The 20,209-nt window shown below is 42.8% G+C and overlaps 2 protein-coding genes across 8 annotated transcripts in view; both read left to right on the top strand.

Annotated features, from left to right (window-relative positions):
• The window catches only part of mcf2la (mcf.2 cell line derived transforming sequence-like a), a 47,583-nt gene extending 40,681 nt beyond the window's left edge, over window positions 1–6,902 (top strand). For 2 of the 7 annotated variants that reach the window (XM_085796455.1, XM_085796438.1), the window contains exons 27-33: window positions 138–230; window positions 908–985; window positions 1,597–1,671; window positions 2,845–2,954; window positions 3,046–3,158; window positions 3,977–4,080; window positions 4,186–6,902. In XM_085796455.1, the coding sequence (XP_085652581.1) occupies window positions 138–230; window positions 908–985; window positions 1,597–1,671; window positions 2,845–2,954; window positions 3,046–3,158; window positions 3,977–4,080; window positions 4,186–4,265 (653 nt within the window). In that variant the 3' untranslated portion in view covers window positions 4,266–6,902. The remainder of the gene's footprint in view (window positions 1–137; window positions 231–907; window positions 986–1,596; window positions 1,672–2,844; window positions 2,955–3,045; window positions 3,159–3,976; window positions 4,081–4,185) is intronic. The other 5 variants (XM_085796446.1, XM_085796463.1, XM_085796473.1 and 2 more) reach the window with 3 other exon arrangements.
• Window positions 6,903–7,707: 805 nt separating this feature from the next.
• On the top strand, window positions 7,708–19,769 carry LOC146990639 (calcium-binding protein 39-like). The gene is made up of 6 exons (XM_085796426.1): window positions 7,708–7,972; window positions 17,748–17,875; window positions 18,140–18,304; window positions 18,430–18,548; window positions 19,248–19,416; window positions 19,533–19,769. The coding sequence occupies exons 2-6, from the start codon at window positions 17,774–17,776 to the stop codon at window positions 19,752–19,754; spliced, it is 777 nt and encodes a 258-aa protein (XP_085652552.1). The 5' UTR covers window positions 7,708–7,972; window positions 17,748–17,773; the 3' UTR covers window positions 19,755–19,769.
• Window positions 19,770–20,209: the final 440 nt, after the last annotated feature.

The following is a 20,209-nucleotide window of genomic DNA, read 5'->3' as shown; positions in this document are numbered from 1 at the left end:
TCTCTTCTTCTTCATCACCTCCATCTTCACGGGACCCTCCGTCCGTGACCGTCCGTCTCTCTGCCTCCTTTATCTTTCTCTTTTTTTTCATGATGACCTGACTCCTCTTTCAAACCATTTCACACCATCGCTTCCAGATGAACCCGTGACCAGCCCGACCACTGACAGATCATCAGTGGCTAAAAAGCGCTTTACTTTGCAGGGCTTCAGCAATCTCAAGAGTCCAAAAGGTAACCACAGCAACATAGGATGAGTTTAAAACAGTTTAGCTGATTAGTTTCTTCACTTTTTAATTAATTATTAGTTAAATATTATGAATTAGACTATTTTTTTGGTAAGAAATTATTTTAAAAGCAGCATATTTATGTATATTTGCATTGAATTCAAATGATTTTTTAATGAATTTCGATCAAGTGAAGAAACTAGCTGATTAGTTTCTTCACTTTTTAATGAATCATATGTTAAAAATATAAATTATAAGTTAAAATATTATGAATTAGACAATTTTTGGTAAGAAATTAGTTTTAAAGCAGCATATTTATGTATATTTGCATTGAATTCAAATGTTTTTATACATTTTAATCAAGTTTTGTCTTAACAACCAGAACAGTTACTATCATAATTAGTTGAATACTGCTGTGTTGTACTGTATCCAGTAATATTCAGCTTTTCCAGTGAAGTGAACCACTGGTTCCAGATTTTATTTTGGAGAAATGCTGCCGCCTGGTGGCTCAACACTTGAACTGTCATTGTCTCAAGGCATTAAAAAGAAAATCCTGCAGTCAACATGCACCACACTGGTTTAGATACTGAATTACACTGTGAAATTTCTGCTTCTTTCTCTCCTCCTCACTCTTCTCCCTCTCTTTCTTCACGTCTTCTTTTCCCCTCCCGTCCGTGTGGCCAGGCTCGGCCCTGAGCCCCGAACACGGCGGCTCCAAACGCCACTTGGTCAAGAGCGACCCCACGCCGTTTGGGTTCAAAGGTATAATATCTGTGTTCCATCGTGTGATGATCGTAGACGGCCATCGCTCATCTTTCCATCCCTCGTCGTCGTCGTTAGCCTGTGCTCCAGTCTCGTGTGTCTTTATCACGTAGATTTCACCTGTTTTCCATGTAGAAGGTTAAAACTGGATTTGATGATGCCCCAAAATAACTGAGGCTCAACTTCATCCTGTCGTTTTAAACTGTTCATTATATATTCTTTTCTTCATCCAGCACAATCTGCATCCACTTTACACACATTTATACATTTAATTAAGTTTTTTTAGTTTTTTTTCTCACCTTGTTTAACATGTCACTCTGTCATGTCAATTTGCTCCCTGAACGCCTCAGTTATCACATGCACAACAACATTTTTACCTTCATCCACAGGTCACAATCATCATCATCATGTCTGTGCTGCACTAACCTTTCCTCCTCATCACAGGAAGTCTGATCTCAGCTCTAGTTTTCCACCTGCTGCACAAAACGCTCCTTAAAACACTTTGTCTCCTGACTGACCAGTGAACCAGGCTGTTTTTTTGTTTTTTTTTTATGCTTGACTTGACTTTAAAGTCGGTTGTTTCTCCCTCCCTCCCTCCTCCCCTCGTCTAGAGCCCGCTCCCCATGTCTCTCTGAGCAGAGTCAAATGGATGAGCGCCTCTAGTCTGTTACAGAGCAAGCGGCGAGGTACACAGCCGCTGTGAGGATCCTCCACTGAGGATGTTTGCTGTGGTTTGTGGTGGCCATGATTGATTTTTTTTTGTACCAGAGGTAAAGTGTAGTAAAACATCCTCTCTCCTGGTCATTTAGCCTGGAACTGAGACTTTGTGTCTTATCTCCTGTTTCAATCTGACAACGGCCTCAAAGATAAATCTGTTCTTTTAAATGGAAATATACAATTTTAAAGGGATAGTTCAACATTTTGGCAAATTTTGGCCAGTTGCTAGTCATAGTAGTAGGTTTGTTACCTTTATTTGTCAGTGCAAGAATTGCCGAGCCGAGCGGCGAGTTGCTCAGAGCTACGCTACGGAGGCTCATGGGATTTCTTGGTTTCCCTCATCAAACTCATCAAATACACAATCCAACAACTCCACAACGCTCTGGTGGACAAGTTGTGACCTGCACATTCACCACGCTATGAGATAATAACAGAACGTTACCAGACAGAGTTGTTTTAGAGGCAAATACAGAGACTGCTTGATGAAAAACTGCCCCTGAAGGGAACGCACATCAGCGGTTTTGCATGAATTTGCCTCTAAAACAACTCAGTCTGGTAACGTTACTATCTCATAGCGTGGTGAATGTGCAGGTCACAACTTGTCCACCAGAGCGTTTTGGAGTTGTTGGATTGTGTATTTGATGAGTTTGATGAGGGAAACCAAGAAATCCCATGAGCCTCCGTAGCTTCCACCGAAAAATAAAGGTACCAAACCTACTGCTATGACTATAGGGATTATGGCAATGGGCCACTTTGCCAAAATGTTGAACTATCCCTTTAAGTCTCAGCTCCAGACTAAATGATACCATGTTTCCCTCAAAAAAAAATCAGTCACTCTCTTCTTCTACTGTTTGTTTGGGTCTTATGGGTTCAGTTAATGTGTGGCATGGACATAACAAAGAGCACACAGTGCAGCATTCAGATATGACATTCAGTCAGAGCAGTTTTCAAATGAATCCAGGTGATTCGAATCTGTTTTCTCTAATCAGGAAGCTGTGATTTTGGTTTGTTTGGTTTGTTTTACCGGGTCTGTCTGTCTGTCTCCGTTGATCCACGCTGGGATTGTGGAGGAGTGTGAGTGTAAGTGGATTTAAATGTCATGTTTTTGCTCATCGTGTGTCCCCATCACCCACCTACAACAGGCTGGAGCAAGGCGTCTCTGTCGGTGGACGCCTCGGAGGAGAACGACGGCTACTCCAGCGGCGAGGACCCCATGAACTCGGACCCTGAGGACGACGTGGGGAAGAAGCTGGTGAGACTAAAACCTCAGAGAGTTTTTTTTAATATTTATATTTATATTTACAGCAGCACGCAGCTTCTCACCTTCTGCTCGCCTCCTTCAGGCTCCGGGGAAGTACACTGTGGTCGCGGACTGTGAGAAGGCGGGAGCTCAGGAGCTATCCGTCAAGAGCGGAGACGTGGTCCAGCTGATCAGAGAGGGAGAAGACGGACAGTGGTAAACAACTACTTTTTAAACCAACACTAAGTTTTCAACCTTCATATATTTATTTTATTAACGCCCATGTGGGAGGATTACCGCTATCATGGCAGAAGCAGCAAGAAAACCAAAGAAATTAAAATAGCTTTGTCTGAGGAGACTAAAAAACGAAAAGAGGGAGAGTAATGGGCAAAATACAAAACAAAACACCCGGTTCATTTTCAAAATAAAATACACCGTGTTTACGGCAAGTCATATTTCCCGGCGTACTACGCCTTGGAAACGTTGCAATGGGCTGAGGCCGGCCTGAAGTCAACGGGTCAGAGGTTTTCAGACACCATGAACGAGGAGATACTGATTGTAAAATCACAAAATAGGCAGATCAACAGGTCAGCACCAAGTTGTTACACGCTACAGTACATGCCAGTGCTCATGGGAAATGGGGTTTTCCTTCAGGAAAAACAATACCGCTTCGGTCCACTGGCGCCACCAAACTCAACCAAAAATGAAAGTTCCTTAGTCTTGCTTTCAGGGTTCCTACACATTTGAAATTTCCAAATTCCATACTTTTTCCAGACTTCTTGGGGGAAAAAATTCAAATAATTTGTGATATTTGAGTAAATAGATGTGCAATGTGCATAATATAAAAATAGCGCATACAGAATAATTAACCCAAATAACTTCAGGTAAGTATTAAGATAAATATATTTCCATACAATAGTTTCCATTTTCCATACTTTCCATACTTGCATAGGAACCCTGTGCTTTAAAAAAATATATAAATATGTAAATAATGAACGATGTGAATTAACTGTTGATTGTGTGATCCTCTGCAGGTTTGTGAAGAACCTCCGCAGCAGTAAGGAGGGCTGGGTAGCGGCAGCGAACCTCCTCAGCCTCATCTCAGAGTCCAAGTCGTCCCAGTCGCTCAGCAGCTCAGGTGGGTTTTTTATTATCTGATGACGAGACTGTACAAACACTGCTGTCCGCCTGCCTGCGCTTCAATAATTCATGCTGTTTGTTTGTGTGTGTTCTGTCCTTTTAGATGGCAGCGTCTCTGGGAACCTCAGCACTTCTTCCAGCTGCAGCGAGACCTACACCAGCTATTCCGACATCAAACCCTGACCTGAGATCAGTGCCCATCATCATTCATTCCCAGGTGGATTTTACAAAAACCAGGAGCTCCAGGAAAACTCTTGACAGGAGAACTCGATCTTCTCCATCACACGGACACACGCATCTTCACAGTTTGTCCACAGGATCCGCCTAAAAAAAGAAAAAAAAAAGAGAAAAATAGTTTTTACAATCACCTGCCTCTAACTGCAAAATGAAATCCAGCTCATTTCCACTCAGCAGCGCTGCTCTATCTGTTTAACCTTAACGTCTAGCAAAGGATCGGTCATTCCAGTGGCAAAATTCAGACGAAAAATTAAGATATCAGGGAAAAACAGTTCCTCAAAATCAAAATCAATCGCCTCCTGTCAGGCCTTGTGATTATGTAGCATTGAAGTAGACAAATCGAATTATCTGCACTAAATTCAAAGCGTCTGCAGCTTCCAAAGCTGCTGGTGTCAAACCCCTCTTCAAGCCGACAGCGCCCAAGCATCGCCGCAGACTCTTGTGTCCCATAATATGTCATCGGCTTTAGCGTCAGACATCAATTGTACACTGTGAAAACTGGCAGCTGGCTGCAACAGGAGAAAAAATAAACGCTTTCAGTGCATCTTGGAGCATCACTGAGCAGGTCCCACGTTCAGGGCAAGTCTTGTTCAACTTTTTATTTTTATTTTTAGCACATGAGAGCGTTTGTTAAAATGCTGTATTCATCCCATCTTTCTAATAAGAGCTTCCCCATTCACCCGTGTTTTAAGCGATACACTCAAATGCATCATCAGGTGAATGCCACCAACAGCCCTACCTGCACTTCTCCAGCTACACACACACACACACACACTCACACACACAAACATGACTTAACAAAGCGAGCGGCAGCTTACAAACAACAACTTTTGAACTTCTCTCTTTCCTTTTTTTTTTGGTCTTTTTTTACAAAGAGGGATTGTCTAACTCGCCTCTGAACTGCTCTGGATTATTTACCTCTCAGGAAGCCCAAGAAGTCGTGCGGGCAGGCAGGTGTGACTGCATACCTGCTGCTTGTGTCGACTAATTGTCTTTGTGTGTGTGTGTCTGTTTGCATTCTCCATATACAGTATGTATAATGTGTGTCATTAGGTCGATAATCAAACAAGCTTTACGTCATGAAAAGCTTGTTAAACCACATATACTGGCTGAAACTGATTGTTTACACTGTATATATGGTGATAAGTGGTATCTGTGTTCTATGTTCATTCTTTTTAGAAAGGTTAAACTCCAACAAACAGCAGCAGCTTTTATTTTCTGTGTTTGTGTCATGGCCACTCTGCTCACCTGTGGTCTGCACTGCAGCAGCAACAAAACCAGGCTTTGTCCTCCTCCTCCTGCGCTCCCAGCCCCACCGAGGCATGTGACAGCAGCCGCTTCCCTCCCCTCCACCGAGAGCTAACCAGGGCCCAGACCTGCTCGACATGTTTGCACAGGCAGCAATATTTATTTACCTGACACCACAATGTAGCTGAGTAATCGACGTGCTGGAGTATCAAGGTGCAAAAACAAAACAAAAAGAGATATTCATTCATGACATAAGTCTGACTTTGGGTGTGCATTATATTAATTAAACAGGATGGCCTCATACTGGAGATGAGGATACTGGTTGATAGCACACCACACCTCCTCACGCGCGCACACACATTAGGAATCTATGCTATTCTGAACACTGAATGATACCTTCTTCTTCCCTTGTTTTGTAAGGGCGGACAAGGTTTTTATATCCCAACATTTCTACTGTAAAACAGTCTCTTTTACCGTCCTTGATGTTGAATGTCTGAGAGAAAAGACGCCGAGTGCAGCATCACGCCGTTGCACTGAAACCAGCCGCACCCCATCTATCAATAAGGAGCTGTATTTGTCCACTGGATTTAACACCACTCGTGGTTTTTTGTTTAAAATCCAGCCCTACAAACTGCATGTCCCTTCCTGAGAAAGTAAAGTAAATGATTTATTCTCAAAAAAAGAAGAAAAAAAAGGAAGTTTACAGATCTTTCAGTGTCAAACTGTGAGCTAAACCTGAGAGTAAACTGTGGCTGGCATTACGTGTTGATCCATGTAAAACTGACAAATGTATGTTACACTTGTACAGATGTGTCCTCTCTATACCTCGCATAGTTTTCCTCGAGAGCATGTGTATTGTGAAGAGGATCCTGTTTTTTTTTGTTTGTTTGTTTTTTACTTTAATTCCTTTTTTGTGAGTCTCTCTGTCTGTGTATCATCACTCTTTGTGGCATGTTCTTCAGAAAACCGGCGAGTATTTTTTACCTGGCACTGTTGTATATTGTGAGAGTTTATTTTCTGCCCTCTTAATGAAAGCTGACACGGGCACTAAACTTGTCAGTGTTTGATCATGATCACACAATAAAAGCTTATTGAATTATTTGTACTTTTTACGTGGAGGGCGGAGAGATGAGAAGGGTTATATTTTTTAGTTTCTTTTTATGCAGCACATTGCAGCGACCACTGTCTTTATTTTCCTATTGTATATCTACTGAGTATGGTGTTGATATAAAGATATTATAATGAGACATATCTGTGTATATTTGTAAATATGTAATTCTGAATTGTATGTAAAATGAAAAGCAGCTTTAATAAAGTCTGACATGGTTTCCTCTATTAGCCTTTGCCTTTCTGTGGGAACTGGAGCTTTATATTCCGTTTTAATTTTTAATGTTGCTATCTTTAGCTGGCAATCATAACAGCTGAAGCACGTGTAGAGTTTTGGAGCCAATTTAACCACAAAAATGTGTTTATTTATTATCTTTTTATTATATTCATTTATATATTTTATTATTATAGGCATTTAGTATTAAAGAAAACACATGGATATATTGGCAGCATTATCAATTATGTATTTTGATCCGGAAATGGATTTTAAACCACGTGATATGTAACTTCCAATGGGATTTCTCCAGTTTAGACTGTCATGTTCTGGCCTGGGCTGCGTCCCAATATGTTTACCACCCGACCTTCAGTCCTCCCTTTACCTTTTCTACAAGAGAGAGGTCAGAATAAATGAAAACTTCTGTCTTCTGAGGTCTTTTAAATCTATGAATGGTAAAACATTACACACTTAAGTTAGTTTGCGTGGCACAATGCGGTAATAAAGGCTCAATGCGAGAGGAGGCGAACGAGACTCAGCCGCGGCTGGAAAGATACAGATCTGTCAAGCTGACGCGCGTGAGCCGGGCTGGTACCGGAAGTGACGCGAAATGCTCCTATACGACAATTTTAGCGTAATAGCGCGTTAATAGGAACAAATATTATTCAATTTAATTTTAAAAGATTGTTTTAGACTGATTGCATCAACTCTAGTCCGGTTTGAATTTTAACCGTTCTCGTCTCTACATCTTTTTATTTGTTATAACGATTTGCGAGTCGTTGGGGAGGTTTTATTTTGAAACTCCGCAACCGGAAGTTTGGACGTTTCTCGCCGCCGCTAGCTGGACCCAGGCTGGAGCGCGACCAGATGGGATTCAGCACTGCCTTCTTAACAGATTCCCCACATTTTAAATTGTATCGGACACATTTGTAGCCGACCGACGAACAACCAGCCCCGGCCCTGATCTCCTGAAGCCCGCCTGGGAGTCCGAGTGGCTGCGCTGTGAACCGGGACAGAAGACCATTTAGAGGCAGACACCCCACCGCTATTACCACCACCTCCTGAACCGAACATCTTCCCCACTGTAAGTATCATTTGTAGCCCATATAGTACTGTCGACAGAGCTGCAGCAGCCTCCAATGAAACCTACTGGGCAGATCTAAGTTAACTGCCCTTGACAGTCTTGAGAAGTTTCAGTCTGCTGTGCTGTTATTATGACACACGGCAAAAAAAACTGCCTAGTGTCGAGGCTTTCAGTGTGCTTTTTTTTCTCCTGAAATGATGCAGACCAGCTGTGATTAGCTTTGGGGAAATCTGTCAAACAAAAAAGGGAGTTTAACCGGAGGCGAGAGGGGTGTAGCCGTGTTAAATCACATTGTCTGGGACTGTTTATGCGGCCTTATCTGCTGTTTACTGCCGCCTGCTCCACACGCTCCTGTTCCTCCACACACTGGCGTTCACTGGCTCTTTTATTCATTCTCCACTCGTGAAAATACACTGTGCATTTTGTTTTTGTTGGGTTTTTTTACCCCCGTCCTCTGCTACGTTACTTTAGACGACCGCCGTCAGGTTAGCGAGAATAAAAACAATGGCGTTTCCGGTCTCTTATTTCAAAATAAAACCGGTCAAACTTGTGTAGCAGTCTGCAGTGCAAATCTGAAATGATTAGTCACACTTAGCTATTAACCCAGAAAAAAAGAAAATACAGAAAATGACTTTCCAGGAATGATGATAAGTTACAGACATGTAATAACACCAACTATTCTGTGTTTATAGCTGCTGAAATGTAATTAATTATAACGCAAGTAGATGTTAAAGTTGAGCTATTCTTCAAGATGCACCTAACAAGCAATGTGAGGATGTCAGCTGGGGTGTCTGGGGAAACCATTATAGACATATTTTGTGTACTAAATAATTGATTAATTTAAAGAAATGATAGATAGGTGATCAGGTTGGAAAAAGACATTATTACCTGCAGTCCTATTGACTAGCAAAGATGCTGTGTGGTACGTATTGCAATGTCTTGCAGAGTCACATTTTACGATTGGGATGATATATAGGCTGATTTACACTCAAATTGGATTGATAATGTTGAAGGTCAAGTCCATTGTATTATAGGACTAAATTAATTCTGGATAAATGTTTGAGACTTTCACAATAAACTGAATTATCAGTTCATTTGGAAAAATTCATTGTTTAAGAGCTTCTAAATCTGCTCAGCTTTTATTTTGAATGAAACAACACATTGCATCCTGTGTTTTTCTGCATACAGCATATTTATTTACCTTGATATAGACAGAGCAGAATCATATCCTGGTAGGACAGGCCTGTCTGGCACTGGTTCAGATTACTGACCCATGTTAAACCCACACAAACCTGCAACACCCTATAAACTGACCTAAGCACGTAACTGTATACCAGAAAATGTTGAACCAGTCTTGTCTGAAAAAGTGTTACTTTGTTTGTTTGTTTTTGCATTAGGTTTGGTCTCTGAGGTTCAGTTATGCAAATTATGGTAAAAACTGTAGTTGGACTTCATGATGTTATAACAGAGGAGAGGGAAGACTGGTCTGTCAGACTTTACCGAGGGCATAAAAACTTCTTCCAGTGCATTTCATAGCCTGTGTTTATCTGTATTATCTCAATCAAAGCAGCTGGACTTGCAGGTTTCTGCATCAGGGCCTGTGTTTCTCCTGCAGCCAAAGTGAAAAAGAAAAAGAGACTTCTCACATCATTATCAATCTGGAGGATGTACTTGACGAGCTGATGTTTGTCCTTTTCGAGGAGCGTTCCCCTCCAGGTTGCCTGGGAGAGGAGGACAATCTCCTTGTGAGATGTGGCGTCACCTGTTCAAACACTGATTCTCATTCCTCTGGCAGGACGTTTTAGTAAGATCCAAGTACTTTAAAGCAAAAACCTAAAAGCCTTTTTCGTTTTGACAGACTCCTATAAACCAGTTAGGCTATATCTAATATCAGCCAACCTGAAAGCAGAGTGCATACAGTAATTGAGTGTGTGAGGGTTTAATAATCCTTATTTATTTTCATTTATCAATCTGAATCAGAGTGAATCGAGTGTGTGAATGTTTAGACCTGGGATTGTTCGTTGTTTTTTCTTTTTTTTTCTTGCTAAATCAGGCACATGACAGGTCGAGCCACGAGTCAGTGTGACGTCTGGAGTCACTATCGCTGCTGGCCGACTGGCATGTAGGTGTGATGCATCACTATCTTGCTACGTTAGCTCCTGTCAGGGAATGCTATCTCGCTGGAATGACATTAGTTAGTCATCGCTCCCACCCACTAACTGTTTGGTTCGCTCTTACGACAGCGTAATGGTTTGCTGAAGGCAAGTGGGGCCTGTGGGGACTGTATAACTTTATTGATCATTCATAAATCTACTGCAGGTGGAGAATGTGTACTTGAGGTGTGAGTAAGACTGTGACCTGATACAAATGTTATCTCTCTGTTTATGTTTATGCAGCTGGTGACTTCCTGAACATGTGGTGTAGTGATTTATTGTTTAATTTATTATTTAAATCAAAGCGCTATTGCTCTCTTTGTCGTATGACAGTGAACTAAGCATTGTTCACTTCCAAAAAAAACAATATGAAGATGTCAAAGAGGACTTCCTCTATCTACACTCATCTACTATCTATTTAACATCATGACTACCACCTCCAAAGATCATGTTCACTACAGATTAGTTTTAACAGATGTTATTGTATGTTGTATATTGAAAAGAGGAAAAAAAGAAAATAATATCTAATCTGACACATTTAAAGCAGAAGTAAGCGATCCGGTCGTTTTGGCTAATGCTGCGTTCCAGGCAGGCTTTTGAAACCGTAAATTACAGCTTCAAGTCACGACTTACGACTTTGTAGCGTTCCAGGCAACCCACTCGTGTTTTTCCGACCTGTTTTACCTGTGAAAGTCACTATAACGGCCACTCGTAACTTCCGACCCGTGAAGTCGTACCAGATCTGGTACGACTTCACGGTCGGAAAAACACGAGTTACGAGTTGCCTTGAACGTACCATAACGTCTTGTCAGCCGATGGAGTTAGCAGCCCCCGCCCTCGTCATGGATCTATTGGTCCTCGTCCCTACATCACCACATTCAGGCGCATCCCTTGGCTGCACACACAGCCCTTCATGCCGTTCTCTCTCCTCATTGGATAAAACTTGTAGGATACGAGAAAAGTTTTCTCCTCGGCTCAGAGCAGAGCAGAGTGACTGACAGACCCGTGTTTCGGTCCAAACACTCAATGTGATTGCTGTCGGAAGATAGAACTATTTAAGAATTATATTAACACAAAAATATCGCATACTTCTGCTTTAATTATTTGCATATTTTGTGTGAGAGAGAGACACTGGAAACAGTGGTTCATTACTTAAGGGAGGACACTGTTATCTGAAGTACTATTGTTAGGCTAAACCCTGTTACAGTTTTGAGGTTGAACCGTTTTATCGGTATTTCCATTTCTTTATGTTTCATTGTTGTATATTATTATATTTATTTTTTCCCTCTTTTCAACCAGTCAATGCAATAACGCCTATTCAAACTTACCTGTTAGCCTATTCCTCTTCTTTATATTTTTGGTGTCTGTCATTTAACTATATTTTTGTTTTTTTCATATTAAAATACAACAGGACAGGTTATATAACATTATTAACAACTCATAAACTCATTTTGATAAGAATTTAACCACCAGCAATTAGCACTCAACAGGTCCATTTTTTTTTCCTTTTTTAAACAAAATAAACATATATAAAATTGACTCACCAGACAAACTTAACTCCCAGCTCGTGAGGAACACAGGTGTCCGCCGGTTTTTAACGCTTTCTAGATAAAAACAGGTCACGTGTGAACACACCTGACCACACATTTGAATGTAACGGTCGGCTAATGCGGCTAACAGCTCATGCTAACAAGATGGCTGCTACGTAAAAGTCACTAACGTTTCTCTCCTCGACTTCGTCGCGGACAACAACAGGCAGGCCTGGAATTTCGTCATTTTAGGGGCAGGGCCACTTGGCCTTTCGTGTTGTCAATTTTTTGAGGGCACAAAGGCCAAAAGCCAGGGCAGCAAGGCCATAATATAAAACAATGATTTTAAATCCACGCCTTTAATGAATTTACTAACTACCGGTATCTGTTAAATTAATACATAAAACGGGCTCAAGCAAACCATAAATTTTCTACTTTAAATTAATTTATGCATTTAATTTTTTGCACAAGGGTCCAGTCCTATGCAGCTATGTTTTGAAATTCCTATCTTACTTGTTCACTATTGCACTGGGCGATATGAGAAAAAATCCTATCACGATAATTTTTTTCATATCAGTCGACATCAATTTATATCACGATATAACTCAAATCACTATTTTGGTCAAGCTTAAATATTCCCTTATTGTCACAAGTGAGATTTTAAGTTATCAGAAGGTTAATTTGTGATTTTTTTTTCATCATATGAATAAAACACATGTTAGTGTAGTAGCTTGCCTGGATCTGGGCATGTGTTCAGGTCGGCACAGTTTAACTTTACGCCGGAGTGCGGTGTGTTTTTTACAGTCTATGGTGTGAACACAACAGTGGCTCTGGGCTGAGCAGCAGCAGCAGCAGCAGCAGCAGCAGAGCGGCCGCACCGTGACCGCGTCCGTGTTGTGTGAACGCGGCCGGACGTCGGTCCGCTCCAGCTGTCTGGTGTCTTCATTGTGAAAGTTTAGCGTTACTTCAGAGTTAATGACGCACCACGCATCTTTTCACGGTCAGCCATCCGAGTTCTCCTTGACTCCTTCACATTTTCTTCCGAGGCAAAACTCTTTTTTTATTTTTCCTATTTTTTTACCGGCGGTGTCCCTCTGCTGACGTGCACGGCTGTAGCAGCCCAAACACTAGCACGTGTTGACATGTTGTGGCTTGGCTCTTTTCCAGCCACATGATTGGTTCGGCGTGTGGGGTGTGTTTGATGAAGTCACCTGGTTGGCCGGCGATAGATTGGTCGTCAAACTGTTGTTATAGCCGCCCGAGCGGTTTATGCCAGGCTCGAATCAAACCCACCCCTGGCGATGCTGCTGCCAGAATGGCATTAAAATACGCATTGTTTTTTCTTAAAAGACGCAGGTGTCAAAGCCGTGTTGACAGGAAAGAGGCAAAGGAGAAAACCGCAAAATCAACCGGGGCAGTGCGGGTGGGGCATCAAGGCCACTGTGGCCTTAGGGCAGATATTTTTTTCAAGGGCACAAGGCCAAATCGGACGGGCACGAGGGCCATGGCCCTCGTGGCCCTCGTGAAATTCCTGCGCTGACAACAGGTTTTCTTTTTTAGACTGACACATAGTGAAAACAAAGACTCCGCTTCCTGCTCCGACGGTAATTTCAGAGGAAATCCGAAATATCCAGTTCGCAGGTCAATAAAGTCCACTACGAAAATCTTCGGAGCTGTTTCATGTTGTTGTTCAACATGAAACTCACTTCAGCGGCGTACACATTCTGGATCTCTGATTGGTTACTGCTCTGTCACGTGACCTCCCAATGTCACACCATATTCACCTGCGTCTTTCTTTGACACAACAAGCAGATTGGCTTCATTTGCAGTGAAACCGAGTGAAACTAAAAAGATTTCCACATTAAATGTGAATTACACCCAATTTATTTCTGCATAAGAGTAAATGGTTAATCAAAAAATAATTTTATATTTATTATTTTCATAGATAAAATATAAATGAAGAAGTTGATCTCTTTTTTTAATGATTATTATTCACTGGTATTTAATATCTGTTGATTCTAAAGAAATGTGAATATAGTTTTTCTTTCACCAACAGGAGACCTGGAATTAAAAATATTTTGATACTTAATTAATCCTAAATTGCACCGATATCAAGTCAGAATGAAATCCCTCTGTGGGAGACTGAAGTTGGATGGGTTTGATCTTTATATCTAAGCTTGTTTAGTCTCCTTACAGCAGCAACATGAATATTTCGGGCCCGTGTGGAGCTGTTTCCTGTTAGATTATAGTGAAGCGGAGCAGATATAGCTGTGTGCGTTCAAGCCCAGTGGGCACCAGATTAATTCCATTACATAACATTTAGTCAGTGTTAAGTAGGCTCCAAGTAAAAATGAAGGCTTCACAGTAACCTAGAGCTTAAGCTGTCCAGGACTCAAAGATGTGTTATTAGATGATTAAAACAGGTCCTTTGAGTATTCTTTAATAATCTGAAACATTTAGTCACAGCAGCAGCAGAGGGGCGAAGCTGGAGCTGGTTATTACCAGACACAGGAGTCCATACATAGGGGGATAAAGAGAGCAGGTTATTTTGATAACTACTTCCTCGTTGTTTATCCTTCAACAAATATTGACTAGGCTCAAGTTTTATAGTCGTTAACGTTACACGATGAACAAGTGAAACAGAAGGAGTCCTATTGTGTGTTTCTACCTCAAATAAATTTCTGTTTCTGCTGCTAAAGAGGATGAGATCACATGTTCGATGCCTCACTGGCCCATTGTTGCAAAACAAACTGATGCATCATATTAATGGGTCTCTTCTGTCTTAGCTAAATTAGCTCCTCAAGTTCAGCCTGACCTCCTGAAGGAGTGTGTTTGTGTGTGTGTCGTCTCCTTCCATGTCATTTCATTTGCTAAATGTGAATCAGCAGCCTTCCCTCTGACCGACGCCATTGTCTCTGTCAGAATAAAAGCATGAAAGAAACACACATCATCTGCATCTTCATCATCATCACCACACAAATTAAAAGCTTCATTAAAAAAAAAACCGCACAACGCTCAGCCACAGCAGGGAGAATCATAATTAAAACCTCTTAATCAATCCTGCTCCGCCAAAATAAAAGGTCGAACACTGTGAGTCAGTGTGAGTGTCTTTGTCAGGTGAAAACCTTGTGATTCCAATTCGAGCTGTTTTCTTGTTTTTGTGGGTGTTGAAGAGGCACTTATGTAATTTTACAAATGAATGCTTTTTATTGTTTTCTACTTTAATTAACAGTCACCTCCGCATATTCCCGATTCTGCAGCTGTTATCTTGTTAGGACGCTCCCTCATGAAACCTAAAGTCCATAACATTTGTCAGGTTTCGTGTCTCAGAATTAGATTTTTTTTTTTTTCCCCCAAAACGGAGTAAAAGTGATGAGTTTGTCACTCTCCTGTTATTGTGTCATCTGCTCCCGGAGCGTCGAGGAGAGCTGTCGACACTTCGAAAGCCATCTGAGCTTTTTCTTTTTTTTCTTTTTCTTACAAAACTCGATCAGACAAAGAGGTGCCGAGAGGCTGACATCTCCGACTTTTCAGTGTCAAGTGACTCTGTGTTCAGAGGGAGGACTGGTGGAGAGGAATGAAGGTGGGAGTGGGGGTTAATGGAAGGGGGAGTCAGTCTAATGCCCTTTTACATTCCCAGATGGGGATTACCAGTCACAAGTTTTCTGACCTGGCCTGGATTGTGAAGGCTGCTGCTGCTTCCTGGATCCTTAACACACACACACACTCAGTCAGTCAGTCAAGCACTAAACCACTAAAACTAAATCTCTGTTTAGTTTTCTGCTTCCTCTCTTAACACCACGTCGTACGTCTGTAGTGTATCTGCAGCAGCACACTGACTGCGCTAACCTACATCGTCTGGCACCTTCTGCGCTGTTGATGCCCAAACAGCCCATGACATTCTGACAGTACCAGGGCAAAACACAACCCCAGGCCTGCGTGGATATTATGCAATGAGCTAAACTCCATTATATGAATCATATACAGTCCAGACAGCAACTTAATGGAGCCTGGACTATCTCAATTTCAATTTCGCTGCGAAGCCAATCCACTGTTAAGTTAAAAGCTGGTCTGGTCTGTGGAGTGAGCTGTCCGTCTATTCATAGGCACAGAGAGCAACGTGGCGCAATATCATGCCTTTTATTAAACAGAAGTGTGGTCTTTAAGGTCTTTAATAAATATTGTCCTCCTGGGTCAAGGAAGGAAGGAAGGAAGGACCAAGGGAAAGAAGGAAGGGAAAAAGGAAGGAAAGATAGATAGATGGAGGGAGGGAACAGATTGGGTCAAAAAGGAAGGATGAAGAGAAGGAAGGGAGGAAAGGAAAAAGGAAGGAAGGAAAGAAAGAAAGATGGAGGGATGGAACAAATTCGTTCAAGGAAGGAAGAAGGGAAAGAAGGAAGGGAAAATGAAGGAAAGAAAGATGGAGGGTCAATTGGCTCAAAAGAGGAAGGAAGAAGGAAGGATGAAGGGAAAGAAGGAAGGAAGGAAGGGAGGAAAGAAGGAAGGGAAGAAAGATGGAGGGTCAATTGGATCAAAAGAGTAAGGAAGAAGAAGTAAGGATGAAGGGAGGGAGGGAAGGAAGGAAGGAAGGAAGGAAGGAGGAAGGAAGGAAGGGAAAAAGGATTGTGGAAAGAAGGAAAGGAAAAAGGAAGGAAAGAAAGATGGAGGGATGAAACAGATTCGTTCAAGGAAGGAAGAAGGGAAAGAAGGAAGGGAAAATGAAGGAAAGAAAGATGGAGGGTCAATTGGATCAAAAGAGGAAGGAAGAAGAAGTAAGGACGAAGAGAAGGAAGGGAAAAAGGATTGTGGAAAGAGGGATGAGAGAAATGAAGGAAAGAAGGGAGGATGGAGGAAGGGAACAGACTGGGTCCATTTGACCCAGAAGGACAATGTTGTAGTGTTAATTTTAAGGGACATTATTGTAGTGAGTGTTGAGCCTGCTGCCTGAATGGTTCCTGTTTTACCAGGTGAAGCACCAGAACTCATCTTTGCTTTGATTATGGATCAAATATAAATTCAGAAGTTCACCACTATGTTTTGTTTTTGTGGTGTTTTTTAGGGGGCCGGTCTATTTTAAACTCAGTTGTGTTAGATCCTTTCAGTTCTGTTCATCCTTCAGTTATGTAGACCAAGTCCTTGTTGCAACAGCGATGTGGCCTTTTGCTACATGTCGTCCCCTCTCTCTCTCTTTCTCTCCACTATCCCGTCAAAATAAAGGAAAAAAGCCAGAAAAAATAACTTAAAAAAAAAAAGAAGAAGAAAAAAACGTTGTAAATACAGTCGAGAGCGGTGATGGCACCACTTATGCAAGAGTTTCCTCCACAGACTCCATCACGTTCTCCTTTATAATCGGCCTTGAAAAGCATGACTGTGTTTGAAGATGAGGTTTAAACGGTGGGACGGCAACCTGACCGAGATGTGTCAGTGTTTACCTCCGTCTCTCGGAGCGTCCTCCAAACTGCAGCGTCTATTTTTTGCCTCGGAGACGATCCCAACAAACCCGTCCGTTGTGTTGTTGTTCTTCTGGCCGTTGCGTAACGATCTAATACATCGACTATGACTTTGATTATATGGAGGGAGGAGGGAGGCGGGAGGCGGGCGGTGTGTGTGGCTGTCGCTCATGCGGACCGGAGGAGACGACTCTTGGAATGTGTCTCTGAGGTGCCGGAGGAATCCTGAAACACAAACACACACACACACACACACACACAGGTCATGCTCTTATTCCTCTGCCAGCAGCCTTTTGTTGAGCCGTCTCACCGGCTGCATGAGGAAAGAGCAGAGGTTGAAAAATCCCTCCATTCCTGACATTCCTCACAGCTGATGAATTCCTGCTTACTCGCCCCGAGATGGGATATTTCTGACTCTGTAATAACTTGATTTCTGTTCTGCTCTGTTCATTTACAACTGTTACATTTAAGTCATCCTCATTCACTCTTTCATTAGCATGTCTGCAGCACAAACTGATGAATGATAGAGGAATGTTAGAAAGCATCCTGAGCAGAGAAACATGAAAACACTATTACTTATCGTCGCATTCAGCTTGTCACTAACTGCTCTGCATGTGTGTGTGTGTGTGTGTTTGTTTCCCAGGTTGCCGAGGCGACTGTGCGTCCATCATGCCGCTGTTCGGTAAATCCCACAAGAGCCCGGCGGACATCGTCAGGACTCTGAAGGAAAACATGGCCATCCTGGTGAAGCAGGACAAGAAGACAGACAAGGTAGAGCAGCGCAGTGTGTGTCTGTTTGTTAGTGTGTGTATCAGTGTGTGTGTGTGTGTGTGTGTGTGTGTGCAGGGGCCCTGGGGTGACAGCCCTCTGTGAAATTAGAGCAGAGAACAGCCTGGTCCTGTCATCTCCTGACACCTCACTGTCAAGATTGTGCTCTCTCTTTCTCTTTCTCTCTCAACAGTTGCATCTTCTCCTCCTTCCTTCATCTCTAATGTGCATCTCTCTCTCCTCCTCCTCCTCCTCCTCCTCCTGCAGGCGTCTGAGGAGGTGTCGAAGTGCTTGGTGTCCATGAAGGAGATCTTGTACGGGAGCAACGACAAGGAGCCTCACACGGAGACGGTGGCCCAGCTGGCCCAGGAGCTGTACAACAGCGGGCTGCTCATCTCGCTGGTAGAAAACCTGCAGGTCATCGACTTCGAGGTAACGGAGGGAAAGATACTGATGTGGTTGTGCAGCGGCATTGTGGGCGGAGCTTGATTGTCTAATGTTATATATGTGTGTGTGTGTGTGTGTGTGTGTGTGTGTGTGTGTGTGTGTGTTTGCAGGGGAAGAAGGACGTGTGTCAGATCTTCAACAACATCCTGAGGAGGCAGATCGGGACGAGGAGCCCGACTGTCGAGTACTTCTGCTCCCACCAGGAGGTTCTGTTCATCCTGCTCAAAGGGTGAGACACACACACACACACACACACATATGCACGCCACGCTTGGGAGCAAGGGCTACCCAGAATGCAGTATTTTCTTTGTTAATAGAGATATAAATATTACAAAAACCATTGTATTATCTTAGTTTAGGCCCATTTTATGGATTATTTACCTCATTGTTGCGTATAATAACATTTATTTTTTATTTTACGATCTTTAGTCAACAGCCGGTCGGTGCAGACGCCATGTTGCTGTGGTTTAGTTACTAAATGTTCATTTTTCTGGGTGGTGATATAGTTGTTAAGTTGTTTTATCAAGACACAGCCTACTACGTTAAATGTTTGAGCGTTTATCTAACCATAGTTCCAGCTGCTGTTTACCTTTCAATAAGCCGTGGTATGTGGTGACTTTCAGCTGAATGTGTCCCTGGTTGTGGTGTTTATACAGATTATTTGTTTGAATATCAATTTAGAACTAACTCAACTAATTTATAGGCTACAGAAACAACTAATAACCAAAGTAATAACTGACAGATAGTCCACAACAATTACAAAAACATGTCGATGATAGCTGCATTTGTGGCTTATGATTAAAACGTATCTGCATTTAAGGGGCGTCCCATTTCTAGGTCACAAAATATCCCTTAACACTTGGTTTTAAGGGGCTACTAAGGTTAAGGGTTGAACTTGAGGGTTTACACTCTGCGTCTCTGCTCCAAGGTACGAGACGCCCCAGGTGGCGTTGAACTGTGGGATCATGCTGAGGGAGTGCATCCGCCACGAGCCGCTGGCCAAGGTCGTCCTCCACTCGGACGACTTCAACAGCTTCTTCAACTACGTGGAGATGTCCACCTTCGACATCGCCTCCGACGCCTTCGCCACCTTCAAGGTGCCTCGCAGCGTTTTGGTTTCTATTCTAGGTTAACGAGATAACAGGAGCAGTTAAATCTAAACTACCTGCTTTATTGCTTTATTGATTTTATTTCCCCGTGTCTCCGTTCGCAGGATCTCCTGACGAGACACAAAGTGCTTGTGGCCGAATACCTCGAACAGAACTACGACGCCGTGAGTGGACCCCGACTCGCACGCACAACACAAACCGTAGCTCAGGAAACACATGAGTGTAATCGCTGCCGACACACAACCGCTTTGAACCGGTGTCGGCTTTTTTTTGCTCATTTTCCATTTTCCTGGTCAACCATTCTCCAGGTTTTCCAGGTTTTCTAGGAAGCGTGGGAACCCTGCAAGCGCTTTTTTGGAAGCATAAACATAAACAGTGTCCACGGCTCTGAGCCCGAGAGAGGAAACACACAGATACACACAACCAGATCAGGTGTCGGCTCAATGGCCCAGTTGTGCATCCAGGAGAAGGTTGTGTGTGTGTGTGTGTGTCATCAAACACTCTGGTCTATTCAATCAGGGCGAATGTGTGTGAAGTGACAAATAAAGTTTGGACTGAAACACTTGAGCTTCCAGGAAAAGTGAATCCTGTCAGTGTCGCTGCGTCACCTCGCGGCTCGGGGCACAAAGCTCCAGTCTGTCCTCCCCCAGGGGGAGGGGGGAGGGAGGAGGGAGGGGGAGGGGGGGGGCAGGGGTCTTGGGCTGAAGGGCCTTTTGACATGGATGTTGACAGATGTCTGTGGTGCCGGAGTCCAGGGGCCCAAACACAGCACGTTGATCAG

The sequence above is a fragment of the Trachurus japonicus genome, chromosome 2 (genome assembly GCF_045865225.1).
Source record: "Trachurus japonicus isolate A0001 chromosome 2, Traja_1.0".
NCBI classification, from domain to species: domain Eukaryota; kingdom Metazoa; phylum Chordata; class Actinopteri; order Carangiformes; family Carangidae; genus Trachurus; species Trachurus japonicus.
The sequence above is the reverse complement of the archived record's forward strand: the minus strand, read 5'-3'. Positions and strand labels throughout refer to the sequence as shown.